Here is a 17031-nt window from a genome sequence, read left to right as displayed (position 1 = left end):
ACTCACCTTCTGCTTCCCACCACTTATCATCGGAGGCTTTCAGGAAGACATGAGGGGGCTTCCCACTACAGCAAGAGCTCACTGCAACAACCCCCGGGGACTGGTGAGAGGGCTATTTCTCTATTACTGATACTGCTAGAAGGGACTGAGCTGTTGAGAGCAGGACACCAGGTGTACTTAATTCATACTGAACCCATGGGCATAGGAACCGGGGGGGACGGGGGGGACGCATCCCCCCCAGGAAATAATGCAGGGGGGACAGGTATAGTAAAATCCCCCCCAGGTTAGGAGGACTTGGAGCACTGCTGATCAGAGGTGTACTAACTAAGGGACGGACCGCACCAGGTGCCACACATTTAGGGGGGTGTCAGGCGGCTCCCCCATCCTCCCCTGTATGAAACAGTGAGAGCAGGCTTGGTAGTGCATCGGCGATGTGATATGCTGAGAGCGCAGGGAGAGCTCAGGCAGACTGACACACTACTGTGCACCTCACTCTCTGTTAAATTCTAACAGCTCTGTGAGTACAGCTCCCCCCCCCCTCTCTACAGGAATGGAAGAGTCTGCATGAGCTCTGCCTCCTCCCTCCCCTCTGTGTCCTCCATGCTCCGTGCAGCCCGTGCTCAGCTGTGTCTGAAAGGAACGTGTGGGCGGGAACACTCAAACAAGTAGCTGACAGCTAAAGAGCCACCGACTGAACGAGTGTGAGACTGGGGGCATCCTGGGAACATAAAGTGAGTTATCAGCACTGTCACTGTGTCCAGACTCTGCCCTCTCCCAAATCCTTCACTCCCCCTCTTTCCTCTGTTGTCCTCTAGCAAAGCCTTTCATTAACTCTATGCTGATAGGCGGCCACATCATGTCCCTTTTAGCCAGGCTTTTCACTAGTGTAATCATAGACATTGCATGTGATTCGCACTGCATTTCTGTGCAGATCACATGCGATGTCTGTGCGTTGCGAATTCAGCCATACAAACTGTATGGCTAAAATCACATTTGCACCAAAACCTTTTTTTGGTCTGCGCTGGAATCGGATTGGATGGGTGTTTATACCTATGCAATCCGATTCCTGCACCATTTCACAGTTCTCACTGTGATCTGCCAACCAATCTGGGGGTGTCATTAATTTACATTGACACCCGTAGCAGTTTGCAAAGGACAGCGTGAATGGTCGACAAGCAAAATGCAATGCAGGAATCGCACTGATTCCTGCATCGCATATATATGAACCAGCACTCAAGTGGGATAACACTGATGCACTGCGGTTCAGTTGCAGTGCCAGTGTATACACAGTTTTCCTGCTTTTTCTTCAATTTTCACTACAGTCCCACAGACTTCTATTGGGATACACATTTTTGAAACATTTTCTGAAAGCGCACCAACTGTCCTCCTTACTGCGTCTTTGGTGAGCTTTCAGAAAACACAGTAAAATTACACAAGCTAATAGAAGTCTGTGGGGCTGCAGCTAAAAATGGGGATAAAATGCAGAAAAACTGCGTATACCCCAGCACTGCGACAAACTCCAGGACACCAGTGTGAACCCAAAGATTTCAGGGTGCTGTGTAATGTAAAGGGGCCCAGAGGTGCAGAGTGCTGTGTAATGTAAAGGGATCCAGAGATTCAGGGTGCTGTGTATTGTAAAGGGGTCCAGAGATTCAGGGTGCTGTGTAATGTAAAGGGGTCCAGAGATTCAGGGGGCTGTGTAATGTAAAGGGGTCCAGAGGTGCAGGGCGCTGTGTAATGTAAAGGGGTCCAGAGGTGCAGGGTGTTGTGTAATGTAAAGGGGTCCAGAGGTGCAGGGTGCTGTGTAATGTAAAGGGGTCCAGAGGTGCAGGGTGCTGTGTAATGTAAAGGTATCCAGAGATTCAGGGTGATGTGTAGTGTAAAGGGGTCCAGGAGGTGCATGGTGCTGTTTAATGTAAAGGGGTCCAGGGTTTTTTGTAATGTAAAGGGGTCCAGAGGGTTTAGTAATGTAAAGGAGTCCAGAGTTGCAGTGTGCTGTGTAATGTAAAGGGATCAAGGAGGTGCAGGGTGCTGTGTAATGTAAAGGAGTCCAGAGGTGCAGGGTGCTGTGTAATGTAAAGGGGTCCAGAGGTGCAGGGTGCTGTGTAATGTAAAGGGGTCCAGGGGGTTTAGTAATGTAAAGGAGTCCAGAGTTGCAGGGTGCTGTGTAATGTAAAGGGATCCGGGAGGTGCAGGGTGCTGTGTAATGTAAAGGGGTACAGAGTTGCAGGGTGCTGTGTAATTTAAAGGGGTCCAGGAGGTTTAGGGGGGGTTTGTAATGTAAAGGGGTCCAGAGGTGCTGGGTGCTGTGTAATGTAAAGGGGCCCAGAGGGTTTAGTAATGTAAATGGGTCCAGAGGGTTTAGTAATGTAAAGGATTCCAGAGTTGCAGGGTGCTGTGTAATGTAAAGGGGTCCAAGAGGTGCTGTGTAATGTAAGGGGGTCCAGAAGGTGCAGGGTGCTGTGTAATGTAAAGGGGTCCAGGAGGTGCAGGGTGCTGTGTAATGTTAAGGGGTCCAGAGGGTTTTGTAATGTAAAGGGGTCCAGAGGTGCAGAGTGCTGTGTAATGTAAAGGGGTCCAGAGGTGCAGGGGGATGTGTAATGGAAAGGGGTCCAGGAGGTGCAGGGGGTTTTGTAATGTAAAGGGGTCCAGAGGTGCTGGGTGCTGTGTAATGTAAAGGGGTCCAGAGGGTTTAGTAATGTAAAGGGGTCCAAAGGTGCAGGGGCTGTGTAATGTAAAGGGGTCCAGTTGTGGAGAGGGGTTACACAGTAGTGACAGAGAGACTGAAGGGTGCAGAGGTATGCAGGGGGCACAGTGGGGTGTTTTTACATTTTAAAGTTGGGGGTGCCAGATATAGGAGTCGCCCCGGGTGCCAAATGCTCTAGGTACGCCCCTGCTGCTGATTACGCTGAAAAATGTCGGCGCATTCAGCTTCCGAACACCTACTTCAAAATAACATACACGTTATAAACAACTCCCAGTTTACTGAATAAGAATATACCTGGCGAGTAAAAATGCTGTCCCCCCCAGATTTGTAAGGGTTCCTACACCCATGACTGAACCCTATACTGCACCCTATACTGCACATATTCCAAACCTACACTGCACCTATAGCAACCTTATACTGCATTTTACTGGCCCTTTACAAAACCTGAACCACATCTACCTTGCACCTGTCGCTGAGACTGTATCGTACCTATACTGCATGCAAGTTAACTGGGACTTTTGTTATATGCTCTTAAAGGGCCACAATGATAGCTCCCAAAGGAACATCTAAAGGGACTGCCCATCCTGTTATAATTCTTCTGCAAGCCTCCATTGTTCCCCTGCTCTCTCCACTACCATCCTCCTTTTCTTTTGGACAGTGCATACCCAGTCAGCCTAGGACTAGTATCGTGACCATCAATGTGCTCTGGCTGTATATTTACAGCTCTCTGTGGAATAAGCTTTACTACTACTCACTGTTGGACTTGAGATGGCCTTGTTACTGTGTTCATGCTGATCTGGATGCCAAATGTCATCATATGTATAGTCCTTACTGTTAATCAGTTTGTATGCTAAACTGTGTTATTACCATTGTTAATCCATGTTATGTTTGCCTAGTTATCAACCAAACTGGGTGGCAATATATTAAGCTTGCCTTGCCTTTGCTAAACTGTGTTATTACCATTGTTAATCCATGTTATGTTTGCCTAGTTATCAACCAAACTGGGTGGCAATATATTAAGCTTTCCTTGCCTTTTTTTTCTTTGATATAGCCCTACTATTGGGTACTAAGTAGTACTTTCAGTGATTTTTTGTAATAGTTTGTACAAAAAAACCTGGTATGTCAGGGGCTGAGGTTCCTGAGAAGGTCAAGGTAAAATAACTAAAAGACCCAGCCTAACCAGCCTGATATGAAATTATCAAATGTGTTCTGTTAGACAGTTAAAAGGCTTTTGTTGGTTGGACTCATACCTCTTCTAACTTCAAGATGAAGACATCATCTGAAAATGGACGGTGCTGGGTGGGTCTGCTATCAGGGTCTATTGCCATCAGAGCTGAGGAAAGTATGGGACAAACTGATAATTGGTGCTGGTTAGGCCAGGCTGGAAGCCTCACAGTGTGTGTTTGTGCATTGGCACGTTCCAAGGGGTATCCTGAAACGTTCCAATGTACTCTGTTATGTCCAGGCAGAAATGTGTTGAAGAGTTCACATGCTCCCCCACCACTTAGTTACAGTACACATGGAGGACATGCAGTGCAACATGTAGTATCCAGCTTTACAACTGCAACACCATCTTACCCTTACTTTGTACACATATGTGTTTTTCTTAGCATTTAAAGAAACACAGTGAAATGTTTAACAAGACTGAAAAAAGACAACAAATGTTAATTGGCAGAATTAATTATTGACTTCTTATATTGCCAAAACTGTACTGTGGTGAACGGGGAGGGTGAGCCCCACGGCCACACACATGCGCTTGATGGTTAGCTACTTGGTTCTTGGGGCTAGGAGCCCAGGGTCAGGTGGTATTAACCCTTAGTGAGGGCCAGATGGTATTAACCCTCTCTGTCACGTGATGCCACTGTAGTCTTGGAATACCCCGGGAAACTACAGCTCCGGGGGCCTCCGTATCCTCGCTAGTTAGGATGGTAATAACACAGTCCACAACAGGGGTTAAAACAACGAAGGCTTTACTGGCATGAAGGCAGGTGTCAAAATCTTCACAGCGTTTAAACAGAGTGACAAAATGTTCTGCAGGCAGTCTCTGGATCACACAGCTGATAATGCTTGAGCTTAGATGATCATACTGTATATATATACTCGGCTGCAAAAGCCGGATTAGTAATTCAGGGCCTATGCTTAACTAGGCTGAAAAATAGATACATTTACTGAAGTGTCTGTAGACTTGAGGCTTTTCGCCGGAATAACGGATTGATCCGATAAATGAGCTGAAGTACTGGTTCTGTAATGTTTAGGGATACTCCACTCTTTGCTGTATTTTCTCCTGAACTGGAGGCTTCTGGCCTGCACTGCTTCTCTGACTGTGTTTTGCTCTGCTCTGCCAGGAACTGTGTGTAGTCTAGACTGGCTTAAACAGGAAGTACAATCCCTTATAAGGGCCTGTTTAGACTGAAGCCTATTGGTTGAGAGCTGTGGATCATAGAGACTGACCTGTAGTATAACACAACACAATAAGGTATTGTCTAGCATTTAGTCCTCCCGACTCTAATACACTCTGACTGAACATGAGATGGTAATACACTCTGACTGAACATGAGATGGTTGACTAAACCCCTTAAAGCTATACACACACCTAATAAACGTATTATCAACCATAACAGTATAAATCACATCATAACTAGCTGAGTCCCTGCAGGGGAGACCCCACAAGCCGAGGGCCTCAATCTGACAGGGCCTACAGCAGATACCTGTACTGGGACACCACAGTACTACCTTTAGCCTTATTAAATTCACAGCAATGTAGAATGAATGGAATTAACTTCCATGTAAATGCATCAGAAAGTAGGTTTAGCTGAGGATTCAAGTACATAAATACATAGTGAAAGCTTATGCCGCGTATACACGATGGGAAATTCCGACAAGAAAAACTTGTTTTTTTTATGACGGAATGTTGGCTCAAACTTGTGTTGCATACACACGGTTACACAAATCTTGTCGGAAATTGCGATCATGTGTACGCAGCATACGACAATATTAGCACCTTCTTCACCAGTATGAGCAATTATAAAATTTGAAAGAGATGCTGACCTCGATAGGGTGGTAAGGTAGCTTAGTCACAACCACTAGTTGCATCAGGACACTGTCTATAACATTCCTGTCTCCCAATGCTTCATGTCTACCAATGGTGAGATCCAGTATAGCAGGGGGGCAAAGGTGGATCAGCTTTATAGTTTCAGCCTGCCGCTGCTCAAATAGTGGAACACTTTTGACTTATCCCTACTCTATACATTAGCATTATAACATTCCTTGAATAAAGCCCTCTTATATGGTGTACAAATACAAGGAAATGTTTGCATTATTGATATTAAATCATTTATCACATACAAAGCCCTTTCGCCACATGAAAGTGCGACGAGCTTCTTTCATTTTCTCAGTTTCTAGCAGGCTTCAATAGAAATTTAAAATGAAAAGTAAATGCATAAATCCCCAGCCCTCCTGGTTTATCCGTAATCAATATTCCTCCTGTTGTCTTTCTCCCTAGGAAATGCAGTTCCCAAATCAGCTTAACAGACTTTAGGCAAATACAGGCACAGGAGAAGCATGCTTTGTATGACTAATGGAATACTAATGTCCATAATAACATTGCGTGCAAGAATGTGGAGATGCTTGTGGATGGCCGCCATTTCACAGACCAGGCCACCAGCAATGCTAGTATCTGTTATCCAGGTCATAGCCAGGAAATCACTTGACAAATTAATAAGGCTTTGAATTCAATTGATGTAGCGCCTGACCTTTTGTCTACACATCGTAATTCCCTCATTGCTGATAGGTGGAATTGAGTTATGACTCGCTGTGAAGTGTGTTTGCTGAAGTGTGTAGGAGCATTTAACTTGGACATATTCGTATAATTGCTGAAGGTCAAAAATTCAAAAGCACCGCAAAGGTCCAAAGCTATAATGTGTAATAGACTTTCAGCTTAGGAGCTCACACTTGGCTGTGTTTGTCTTACAACATAGTTACATAGTTAGGTTGTTCAGAAAAATACACAAGTCCATCTAGTTCAACCATAAAAAAAAAATATATATCGTACAATCCCATATACCCAATTCTATACCTATAGTTCATCCATAGGAAGGCAAAAAAAACAGAAGAACATGATCCAATTTGCTACAGCATCGGAAAAAAATCCTTCCTGATCCTCCGAGAGGCAATCGGATATTCCCTGGATCAACTTTCCCTATAAATGTTAGTACCCAGTTATATTATGTACATTTAGGAAAGTATCCAGACCTTTCTTAAAGTGGAGTTCCACCCACAACATTTTTTTTAGCCCAAAAATCCCCCAAAATATAGAAAAAAAATAGAAAAAAAATTATACTCACTCGAAATACCTGTTGCTATGCGGAAGTCAGTAATCTGCCTCTTCCGTAGATCGTAGATTTGCCTGTTTGACCATCCAGGCAAAAAGTAAGTAAAAAATCCTAAAAGTGGAGACAAACAACAACCAAGGAACTCCTTTTAGTAGAGGGAGAGAGTTAGAACCTCTGTCAACCTCTGTTTCATTGCTGTCAGCAGGCCCGTCGGAACACGACAGGCAAACCAAACAACTGCTTGGGGCCCCGAGCTGGCCTGGGGCCCCAGCAGGGCGGGCCCTTGCCGCACCGGCCGGACTAACAGGAAGTGCACACACTGAGTGTTCACTTCCTTTCAGTCCGGCCCGGGAACAGCAAACTGAATCTCCTGCCGCGCGGACGCCAACATATGCCGGCGTGTGGAATTCAGTCTTGTGAGACTCTGTGGAGGATAGAGGTTGAGTGTCTTGTGCGGAGGTATAGCGGTATCCTGGATGGTGGGGAGAGGAGTCCTGCCCATACACGTGTATGCAGGCTAGAGATTGTAAGATATCCTAACAAATTAAGTAATGTTTTCGGGAGCAATCCCCCCCCAGGCCTTAACTTAATAAAATTCAGTAAGCCCCCCCCCCCCCCCCGCTTCTCAACTTGAAAATGTCATACATTTTTTTTCTATGCTTGGGGCCCCCAAATTCCTTCAAACGGCCCTGGCTGTCAGTCTACCTTTTAAGGACTTTTGCCACATACTTTCTTTGTGGTCAGCAGGAATGGAAGGAAGGAAGGAGAAATATCTGCAGGGGGGAATTTCCCCAGCAATACCAAAATGATAGAGTTATTAATCCATCCCCACTTTATCCAAAACATAAAGTGGACCTAGTGGACAGTGTGAGGCAAGTCAGCTGTTAGTTATAAAATACTTACAGGGGTTGATTGACTAAATGCAAATAGCCTGTTCATTTCACGGGGGAAGTTGGCTTGATTCACACCTATGCATTTTTTGTGCATTTTGCATTTTGCAGATTTGCTCTACAGAACGTGTTCCATAGCAAGTCATGTTAAATGGGCTGTAGCGCAAATCTGCAAAATGCAAAAAGCACTAAAAATGCATAGGTGTGAATCAGGCCTAACAAGGGAATTATCTCCACAGCTCAGTGAATGAGTTGAAGCTTTGGTGACTACTTTCATTCAAACACGAGTAAGCAAAAATATATATATATTTTTTTCTATGCACGAGAATTTATATTTTTTGCAAAGTGAAAATGCACCACATTCACTAAGCTTTGGAAAAAAAAGTTTCTTGCATAGTGCAACTCCCCCTGCAAAGCGAACAGCCTATCTGTCATTGGCAAATCAAACCCACCGTGGTCTGCAGCGTTCTTTTTCCCACTTTTTCATCCGTTGTAGAGTATCTCTGTGGTTCTCGCCCCCTGATGATGTTATATATTCACATTTCCGTCGCTCCCCACCATTCTTTATTCTGCCTTTCGCTTCTATAAATATAATATTTTTTTTCATACTTCTCTTTTGAGAAAACATATTTTGGCCTGCATTTAAAGTACATGCCTGGGAAGAGTAATAATATTCAGTCAATCTTTGTGATACATGCACCTTTCCCCATGTTTTATCGCTTTGAAAATGCTGCAAGTACAAAAAAAAATAGTAATTGATATGCCAAAAATCCAGTGTGCCTCTAACTTCATACTTCCTTTAAAGTACATTTATTTCAGCAAGAAGTAATGAGCAATTTTTACCTCTATTTCTTATGCCTCGTGCACACTGGGCATGGCTTTTTTTCCTGGCAAGAGAAAAGCAGCTTAAAAAAACATGCTTAATCACTTAAGACCCGGACCATTATGCAGGTTATGGACCTTGCCCCTTCAAACGATTCGGCACTGCGTCGCTTTAACTGACCATTGAGCGGTCGTGCGACGTGGCACACAAACAAAATTGTTGTCCTTTTTTTCCCACAAATAGAGATTTATTTTGGTGCTGTTTGATCACCTCTGAGGTTTTTATTTTTTGCGCTATAAACAAAAATAGAGCAACAATTTTTAAAACAATTCTATATTTTTTACTTTTTGCTATAAAATATATAAAAAAAACTTTTTTTCCCTCAGTTTAGGCCAATACGTATTCATATTTTTGGTAAAAAATCGAAATAAGTGTTTATCGATTGGTTTGCGCCAAATTTATAGCGTTTACAAAATAGGGGATAGTTTTATTGCATTTTTATTAATATTTTTTTGTTTACTACTAATGGCGGCGATCAGCGTTTTTTTTCATGACTGTGACATTATGGCGGACACATCGGACAATTTTGACAAATTTTTTGGACCATTGTCATTTTCACAGCAAAAAGTGCTATAAAAATGCACTGTTTACTGTGAAAATGACAATTGCAGTTTAGGAGTTAACCACTAGGGGGCACTGTAGGGGTTAAGTGTGACCTTATATGTGTTTCTAACTGTAGGAGGGTGGGGCTGGACGTGTGACGTCATTGATCGTCTTTCCCTATATCAGGGAACAGACGATCAATGACACTGCCACAGTGAAGAACAGGGAAGGTGTTTACACACACCTCTCCCCGTTCTTCATCTCCGGTGACCGATCGCGGGCATGGTCACGGAACTACGGCTGGGCTTAAAGAGACACGTACAGGTACGTGATTGTGCCCAGCCGTGCCTTTCTGCCGACCTATATCGGCGTGAAGGGGTCCTTAAAGGATCACTAAAGGAATTTTTTTTTTTAGCTAAATAGCTTCCTTTACCTTACTGCAGTACTGGTTTCATGTCCTCATTGTTCGTTTTTGCTTTGAAGTAGCTGTAATTCTGCTGTGATCTCCACACTTCCTGGTTGCCTGTTTCCTTATAACCATGGTACTGGGAGATTTTCACGGTGGTCTAAGCTGTCATTACTGTGTGTCTAAAACTCCTCAGAACCAATCAGATTCATTTTAAAAGCAAAACACTGCCCTGGATTTGCTTGTTTTTGTTCTGTGAGTCTTCCCGACTCACCTCTCACCCGGAACTTCATGTATGTACCTTTAAAACCGAAAGTGAAACTAGATGCACATTATATGATAGATTAAATTCAATTTTTAATCATTTTTAAAATGAATCAGTTAACTTTTATGTCTCTATACCCAATAAACAGTCATTTCAGCAAAAATTTTTTTTTCCTTTAGTGACCCTTTAAGTGGTTAAAGCTGTGTTTGCAAACATGATTAGGCGTTTTTAGGCACATTTAGGAGCATCACGCATACAATTGTGGCACACGTCAAAATATAATTGAATGTTATTAAAAAATACCTTTCCTTTTCAATCTGCCTTTGCTGTAATTTTCTGAAAATGCAATGCAATATGGCTACCTGGAGGTGTTCTGTACACAGAAACATAATTTCCTGCTTGTGTGATTGGCTCACTGATTTTCCCAGATGTCTGCACTAAGATGCAAGTCAGATCTCAGGCATCCCCTGCAACAAAAATGCAATTTTTGGGGAGATAATAGGAACACATCTAAGGGATACAGGCCCAGCAGCTTTGCTCATTAGTGTCTTGCAAGTGCACAGCTGATTGATAATTATGAAATCACTCCCATTAGACTCACTTCACCACATGGACACAGACAAACACAGTGGGATTTCTTCAGAATAACAAAAGGTAGGAATCTGCAGGTTTGTTAAAATACTTGCAATGTACATCGATCACCCAGGGGGGATGTTTTTTTCTCAACAAAAGTGGAGTTACACTTTAACTGAACTCAACAGTTCTTCAAAAATGAGTGGGCAAATATTGCAAAGTCTAGGGGCCAGATTCAGGTAGATCAGCGGATCTTTAGATCCGCGTGATCTATCTGATTTAAGATACCCTGCCGCAAGTTTGAGAGGCAAGTGGGTAATTCACAAACCACTTACCTCCAAACTTGCGGCGGCATATCGCAAATCCCCCGGCGGAATCCAAATTCCGCGGCTAGGGGGAGTGTACTATTTAAATCAGGCGCGTCCCCGCACCGATTAAAATGAGCATGCGCAGTCCGTGAATTTTCCCGGCGTGCATTGCTCCCACTGACGTCACTAGGACGTCAGTGGTTTCGAAAATTACGTAAACGACGTCCATCCGTATTAAAGAACGATTTACACAAACAACGTTAAAAAATTCAAAATCGACGCGGGAACGACGGCTATACTTAACATTGGCTGCGACTCATAGAAGCAGGGATAAGTATACGCCGGGAAAGCTGCTACGGAAACGTCGTAACAACACTGCGTCGGGTCCGCGTACGTTCGTGAATTTGCGTATCTCGCTGATTTACATATTATTCAACGTAAATCAGCGGGAACGCCCCCCGCGCCATTTTTAAATTACAAATAAGATCCGACGGTGTAACACAGTTACACCTGTCGGATCTTAGCCATATCTATGCGTAACTGATTCTATGAATCAGTCGCATAGATAAGACCGGCCTAAGTCAGAGATACGACGGCGTAACAGGAGATACACTGTCGTATCTCTTTGTGAATCTGGCCCTAGATGTGCAAAGTTAATACAGATAAATCCCAACAGACTAAAGGCTGCAATTAAAGCAAAATGTGGTCCAACAAAATACTGACATAAGGGGAGTGATCCTTTTTCCAACTTTTTTTTCTTAAATGCCGGTGTCATATCTTTCACTTGGATGTCATAAGTTGCACTAGTAAAAACAGCTGGATAAAACTAAAACTGTCTGTCTTCATTTTAGGCTGATCCTCTAACATAATGAATGAATGAAAACTTATATAGCGCAACACATGCAAACTTAATCGCCTCTGGGCGATATTTATGTAAATATCAGTGGGTTGCCACATTGTTTGAGGTGGGCTAGTTAATTGATTATTATCAAGGAGGAAATCAAGACAAAATGAAATCTCCAATGCCCCGTACACACGATCGGTTTTCCCGTTGGAAAAAGTCAGATGAGAGCTTTTGGTCGGGAATCCCAACTGTGTGTATGCTCCATCAGACTTTTTCAAACGGAAAAACTGCTGGAAAGAGATAGAGAGCAGGTTCTCTTTTTTCCCACCAGGAAAACAATCGGAATTTACTATCGTGTGTACAAATTCCAACGCGCAAAATTCCGACGCATGCTCGAAAACAAATCGACGCATGCTCAGAAGCATAGAACTTCATTTTCTCGGCTCGTCGTAGTCTTTTACGTCACCGCGTTTTTGACAGTCAAAAGTTGACCGAACTTTTGTGTGACCGTGTGTATGCAAGGCAGGCTTTTTTCCAACTTTTTTCCAACAGGAATTCCGCTCATGTGTACCGGGCAAAAGTCTGTGGCTTAGTCACATTTTGAGTTCAGGACCTTTTTAACCCCTAACAATAAACTAAGAGTGCCTCTTCATTTTTGTTTGTTTAACACCTTTAACAATAGATAGTAAATAGAACACTTGTATAGATAATCAGTGCCATGAAAAAGTATTCATACCCCTTTGACATTTTCCACATTTTGTCATGTTGCAGCCAAAAACGTAAATGTATTTTATTGGGATTTTTTTTGTGATAGACCAACACAAAATGGCACATAATTGTGAAGTGGAAGGAAAATGATAAATGGTTTTCAGCATTTTTACAAATAAATATGGGAAAAGTGTGGTGTGCATTTGTATTCAGCCCCCTTTACTTTGATACCCCTAACTAAAATCTAGTGGAACCAATTGCCTTCAGAAGTCAACAAATTAGTAAATAGAGTCCACCTCTGTATAATTTAATCTCAATATAAATACAGCTGTACTATGAAGCCCTCAGAGGTTTGTTAGAGAACCTTAGTGAACAAACAGCATAATGAAGGTCAACACATCAGACAGGTCAGGGATAAAGTTGTGGAGAAGATTAAATCAGGGTTAGGTTATGAAAAAATATCCCAAGATTTGAACATCTCACGGAGCACTGTTCAATCTCTCATCCGAAAATGGAAAGAGTATGGCACAACTGCAAACCTATCAAGAGATGGCCGTCCACCTAAACTGACAGGCCCGGCAAGGAGAGCATTAATCATAGATGCAGCCAAGAGGCCCATGGTAACTCTGGAGGAGCTGCAGAGACCCACAGCTTAGGTGGGAGAATCTGTCCACAGGACAACTATTAGTCGTGCACTCCACAAATCTGGCCTTTATGGAAGAGTGGCAAAAAGAAAGCCATTGTTGAAAAAAAACATAATAAGTCATGTTTGCAGTTTGTAAGAACCCATGTGGGGGACACAACAAACATGTGGAAGAAGGTGCTCTGGTCAAATGAGACCAAAATTAGAACTTTTTCGCCTAAAACCAAAATGCTATGTGTGGCGGAAAATGAACACTGCACAGCACCCTGAACACACCATCCCGACAGGAGAGCTGGTCAGAGGTGATGGGAAGATGGATGGAGCCAAATACAAGGCAATCTTAGAAGAAAACCCGTTGGAGTCTGCATAAGGCAGAGGTTCATCTTCCAGCAGGACAACAATCATAAACATACAGCCAGAGCTACAATGGAATGGTTTAGGTCAAAGCATATTCATGTGTTAGAATGGCCCCGGTCAAAGTCCAGACCTAAATCCACTTGAGAATCTGTGACAAGACTTGAAAATTGCTGTTCATAGACGCTCTCCATCCAATCTGACAGATCTTGAACTATTTTGAAAAGAAGAATGGGCAAAAATGTCACTCTCTAGATGTGCAAAGCTGGTAGAGAAATCCCCAAAAAGACTTAGGCCTCGTACACACGACCGAGGAACTCATCGGAAAATACATATCGTTTTGCTTGACGAGTTCCTTGTTAGGCTTGTCGAGGAACTCGACAAGCTTGCTTTGCGTACACACGGTCAAGACAAAATCTCCTCGTTCTCAAACGCGGTGACGTACAACACATACAATGGCAAGGGAAGTTCCATTCCACTGGCACAACCCTGGGGGCTGCTTTTGCTAATCTCATGTTACTGCGTGTTAAGTAAAAGTTTGCTAAGAAGACGATTTGCACTTTTCAGTCTGTTACAGCGTGAAAAATGTGTTATCTCCATTACAAATGCTACTTTTACTCCCGTCTCATACTTTATTCTGAGCATGCGTGGGTTTCTTAGCATACACACGCTCGAGTTTCTCATGGAAAACCAGCCCGACGAGGAACACGATGAGGAAATTGAGACTCCCGTCGAGGAAAAAGAGAACTTGTACTCTTTTTTTCTCGTTGAGTTCCTCGACAGTTTCCTCAATGAAAAACGTACACACGACCGTTTTCCTCGACAAAAAAGCTCTCCCACCAAGTTTCTTGATGGATTCTGTAGAGTTTCTCGGTCGTGTGTACGAGGCCTCACAGCTGTAATTGCAGTGAAAGGTGATTCTACAAAGTATTGACTCAGGGGAGCTGAATAAAAATGCACACCACACTTTTCAGATATTAATTCGAAAAACATTTTGAAAACTATTTATAATTTTCCTTCCACTTCACAATTATGTGCCACTTTGTGTTGGTCTATTACTTAAAACCCCAATAAAATAGATTTACGTTTTTTGGTTATAACATGACAAAATGTGGAAAATTTCAAGGGGTATGAATACTTTATCAAGGCGCTGTAAAACCATAAAAAGGTTCAGTGATTACAGTAGCATTAAATGTACCTGCAGATGCTATTTGCCTTTAAAAGCACCACAAGCCTTCCAAAACTCAGCAACATATTTTATCAGCATATGTGCATTCTGCCTTTAATCCTTTTTAACACAAAACAACGTTATAAAGACAGGCAAGAAACCAAAACAGAATCATCTTTTTTTTTTATATCAAACCTTTATGCAAAGATAAATTATTTTTTAACAATACACATTCATAGCAATACACTTTAATGTAAGTCAAAAAAGTACAATATAGAAGGGAAATAAAATAATAAATCAAACACCCTTATTGCAAACAATGTCAAACATACATAACATCTCTCAGTATAAATCTGAAAAGGAATTGTCCATTTCCTCAACCGCGTGATAACAGAACAGTTTCAAATGCCAAAAAAAGCAATAGATTGTCTGGGTTTTTTTTTTTTTTCTAATGTAGCAAGACAAGGATTCCAGTTTGCTTATGAATGAAACATGAGTATTATAAAAGTGTTCTTAAAATGTGCCTCAAGGGGGAGCCGTTAGTTCTTCTTGCTGAACAGAATACTGATGCCGAGATAGAAAGTCATTCCAAGCCAGTGCTTTAAAGTTTAGTGATGCAGAAAATAAATTGGGATATATATATATTCTTTTTTCTTGCGTTATGGTGGTACAAGTTATTGTTATATCTATACCTCCATGTTGATCTCATTCCTTGGGGCTTTTGAAATCCACAAAGTAGACTGGGTCGGGCTGGTCTTTGTTCGTTCTTTGCTGCAAATAATAGGACAGAGATTTAAAGCAAATGAGAAAAATAGCGTAAGAATTATAGACACCAGTATAATTAGAATTATACACTCCTTGTATATTAAGAGCTGTCGGAGTTGTTCTTTTCCAACTGGTTATAGCACACTAAGATAACTCCTAATATCAGTGTGAGCTGACAAAGTGCTCCCAACTAGCATCAAGACCCCATACAAACTTTAATGGCAAAGTTGGGTGGCCCTAAGTCTGACCATTGAAAGGGATTTGGGCAAACATAGTCTGGGGAATTCAATAAAACATTTACAACACTTTTCTGCTTCCAATTAAGACAAGCATTTGCAACAGTTTTGGTAACAGTAAACACCTGCAACAAGTCCACCCGCTCCTTGGTAATAAATGGCAATATATTTGAGGAGTTGCTGTCAATACTGTCCCAACTGGGGGGGGGGGGGCAGGTTGAGAATAGGTTAATGACACCGTAAAGGGTTAGTAAAGGTTTTTTTTTTTTTTTTTTTTTTTTTTAACAACAAACATGTCATACTTACCTCCACTTTGCAGTTTGTTTTGCGCAGAGTGACCCCGATCCTTGTCTTCTGGGGTCCCTCGGCGGCTGTCTCGGCTCCTCCCAGCAAGAGCTAACCCACTTCTGGGAAGCGCTCTCCCAAGGGGGTTAGCTTGTGGGCGCGCTCCCGTGTAATACAGTGGCGGCCATAGCCGCCAAGTGTACCACGTCAGACCCGTAAGCAGGGCTGGACTGGGACAAAAACTTGGCCCTGGACTTCATCCAGACTGGCCCACTTTGACATGTCTTTCCCATGACGGCTGGACAACTCCCGCAACCCCCCTCCCCCCCCGGCCACCCAAGCCCCCTTTCCCCCTTCACTAGCCACTAGCCGTTCTACTTTATTAGAGTATAACGGCTGGTACTGGTACTTTTATATGCAGTACCAGTGGGGAAGCTCGGTGCTCCCCCTTATGGGACAAGATTAGGCAGAAGTGAGAAACTCCCAGGCCATAGCTGTTGAGTCAGCTGTCTGTCCCCTTCCCCATGCTCCTCTGTCGTCCCCCCTGCTCCTCTGCGCCTCCTCCTGCTTCTATGTTCCCCCCAGGTGAGTGCTGCGGGGAGGGAGAGGAGGTGAGCGCTGCAGGAAGGGAGAGACAGAGGAGCGGAGGGGGGCAGTGGTCTGCTGTCACTGAACCCGGCCCACTGAGCCATCGGCCCACCGGGAAACTCCCTGTAGTCCCAATGGCCAGTCCATCCCTGCCCGTAAGTGTCAGATCATGTACTAGGTACGTGATCTGGCACAGAAAAGCTGCCCTGCCACAGTATATCTACAGTGGGAGATCTGCAAGCGGTAAAGCTGAACTCCAGAAATTCTGCAACTTTGCAAAAAGTTCACACTATGAGTTAAGTCCAAATAGGTGCATGTCACCACCGAGACTTAGTGGTCACTCCCAGTGGACACAACTCTGGCTGTGAGAGGAGAAAGAACACACACAAGCTATGCGAATGTGAATGACGGAGGGGAGGGGAGGAGTGGGTATAGCAGTTCCAGCGACTCTGCTCTTGAAGGAACTGAGACCACAGTGAGGATCTACCTCCAGAAATTATCTTCCTGAGGCACAATAAACCTGTCAGATGTGAC

At 43.3% G+C, this 17031-nt stretch overlaps 1 protein-coding gene across 2 annotated transcripts in view; it reads right to left on the bottom strand.

Moving 5' to 3' along the window:
* Positions 1-14855: 14855 nt before the first annotated feature.
* Positions 14856-17031, bottom strand: part of CHODL (chondrolectin) — a 131315-nt gene continuing 129139 nt past the window's right edge. For both annotated transcript variants that reach the window (XM_040338812.1, XM_040338814.1), the window contains one exon: positions 14856-15394. In XM_040338812.1, the coding sequence (XP_040194746.1) occupies positions 15310-15394 (85 nt within the window). In that variant the 3' untranslated portion in view covers positions 14856-15309. The remainder of the gene's footprint in view (positions 15395-17031) is intronic.

The sequence above is a fragment of the Rana temporaria genome, chromosome 2 (assembly GCF_905171775.1).
Source record: "Rana temporaria chromosome 2, aRanTem1.1, whole genome shotgun sequence".
NCBI classification, from domain to species: Eukaryota; Metazoa; Chordata; class Amphibia; order Anura; family Ranidae; genus Rana; species Rana temporaria.
Note: the sequence above shows the minus strand (reverse complement) of the source record. Positions and strands in the feature narration are given on the sequence as shown.